At 37.7% G+C, this 1,905-nt stretch overlaps 1 protein-coding gene across 4 annotated transcripts in view; it reads left to right on the forward strand.

The window, feature by feature from the left end:
- pex5la (peroxisomal biogenesis factor 5-like a) overlaps nucleotides 1-1,905 on the forward strand; it is a 98,384-nt gene that overhangs the window by 93,621 nt on the left and 2,858 nt on the right. For all 4 annotated transcript variants that reach the window (XM_082189525.1, XM_082189527.1, XM_082189526.1 and 1 more), the window contains one exon: nucleotides 417-574. In XM_082189525.1, the coding sequence (XP_082045651.1) occupies nucleotides 417-574 (158 nt within the window). The remainder of the gene's footprint in view (nucleotides 1-416; nucleotides 575-1,905) is intronic.

Genomic DNA, 1,905 nt, shown 5'->3' on the forward strand with positions numbered 1-1,905 from the left:
CCCTGTGGGTCACCTTGTCGACGACTGATGCTTGCTAAGCCAAATTCTGTCCCCCTGTGTAGACTGCATTTACACTCAATCGAAAATCCTCCCCATCTGCTTGACTTGGTAATGTCTGCTTGCCTGCTGGGGGGGCTCAGAGCGTGAATACCATGAAAGATAATGGCAATGTGAAAGTGAAACTCTGATACCAGGCTCCTTGTGACTTCTTTGTACCACTGTTTTAGACCGTGTCAACGTACTTAAAGGTCAAATTCATGTTTTTATCCCTAAAAGAAAGAGAGCAGATCATCACTTAATGGTATTAAACATGGTTGAATGTAACTGCATAATCTTTGAGAGTGATAATTATTTTGATCCATGACACTGAGCCAGAGGGGATTATATATAATTTTTTTTGCTGTTGGTGTGTACAGGACTACCTGCTGTGGAATCGGCTGGGGGCGACGCTGGCTAATGGAGATCGCAGCGAGGAGGCTGTGGAGGCCTACAACAAAGCCCTGGAGCTCCAGCCCGGATTCATCCGCTCACGTTACAACCTTGGCATCAGCTTCATTAATATGGGCGCTCACAGGTTTGTGACAGAGCGTTGGGCTTGTCCTGGAAATGATGTAAAACATCTTCCCCAACTTTTTGTATAAATACTTTGATCCTGTGTTTATGCCTGAATAAATGCATCATAATGAGGAAACATTTATTCCTTGATTTATGGATGTTTCTTCAACTACTGGTACTTCTGTGTCCCAGGTTTGTTTTTGTTTTTTTCCGTTTGTTTGATATGAGGGTCATATTAAAACTTTTGTGGAAACTATGCCTTTGTAATTTATTTGTGCTACATTTCAGATGCCTTTATGTGTAGATTTGATCATACCCTTGGCCCAGACTCATGTTTTTTAATCTTTAAAATATGAAACTGCATTATTATTTCTGTCATGACAACTCTCGGAAAGATTAGCATGGTAATAGAGATTGACATGGTATTAGATATGGCAATATTAATGGTTTGGTCTTAGCTGATTAGATCTACTTCGCTGCTGCAGAGTAAGTACAGAGACTTGCTACTGCCAATACATTCACAGACACTGCTGTGAGCATGTAAGACATGCTGTTGCTGCTGCACATGTAACATACGTGAAATAACCCCCGTAGCAGACCTATACAGGTGGAGCTGGGGAAGGTGGAGGGTTTCTTAAAGCATGCTGCAGACTGCTACAGCAAACGCCACCTGTATTTGAATGTTCAGCTGCAGCTCATTGGCCGCTGATGCAACAGCAACCAATCAGCCGCGCTGTGTAGATAACGATGCGATTGCTAACAAATGAGTAAAGGACCTATCAGTCTGCACCATCTAAAGTTTCATGCTAATACTTGGTATTAATTGTTTAATTAAACAAAACAAAATTATAATCTAAACAAAGAGTGAAAATTGATGTGAAAATATTTAGATATTTGTATACATTTTTACTGAAATTATGGCTGTTCTTCAGTCAGCATTTTTCCATGACTTTCTGTTTTATGTTTAGTAGAAGAAAATTTTGTTTAAAAAAAAAAAAAAAAAAAAACAGAATGTAAAAATTACTTGATTGTGCATGATTTTTGTCTAATTATGTGAAAATATTATTTAATTTTGTGTATTTAGAATACTAAAATTTAAGATATCAAGTTAGCCTTAGCGAGACAAAGGTTATGAAGCACTGTATAATTTGAGAAGACATTGTAGTGAAAATGTTCATATGAACTTAAAAATGACAGAATTCTCCTTTGATGCACATTTGTCCATGTTATATATCGTTAGTAGACTGACTAACTAGTGAGAACGTGTAAAAAAAAATTCTCTGAATGTCCACAGAGCCAAAATTGCCCATAGTTGTAGAAACACCCTTTTTTTTTTTTTTTTTTTTGCAG

The sequence above is a fragment of the Leuciscus leuciscus genome (genome assembly GCF_965113295.1).
Source record: "Leuciscus leuciscus genome assembly, chromosome: 14".
NCBI lineage: Eukaryota > Metazoa > Chordata > Actinopteri > Cypriniformes > Leuciscidae > Leuciscus > Leuciscus leuciscus.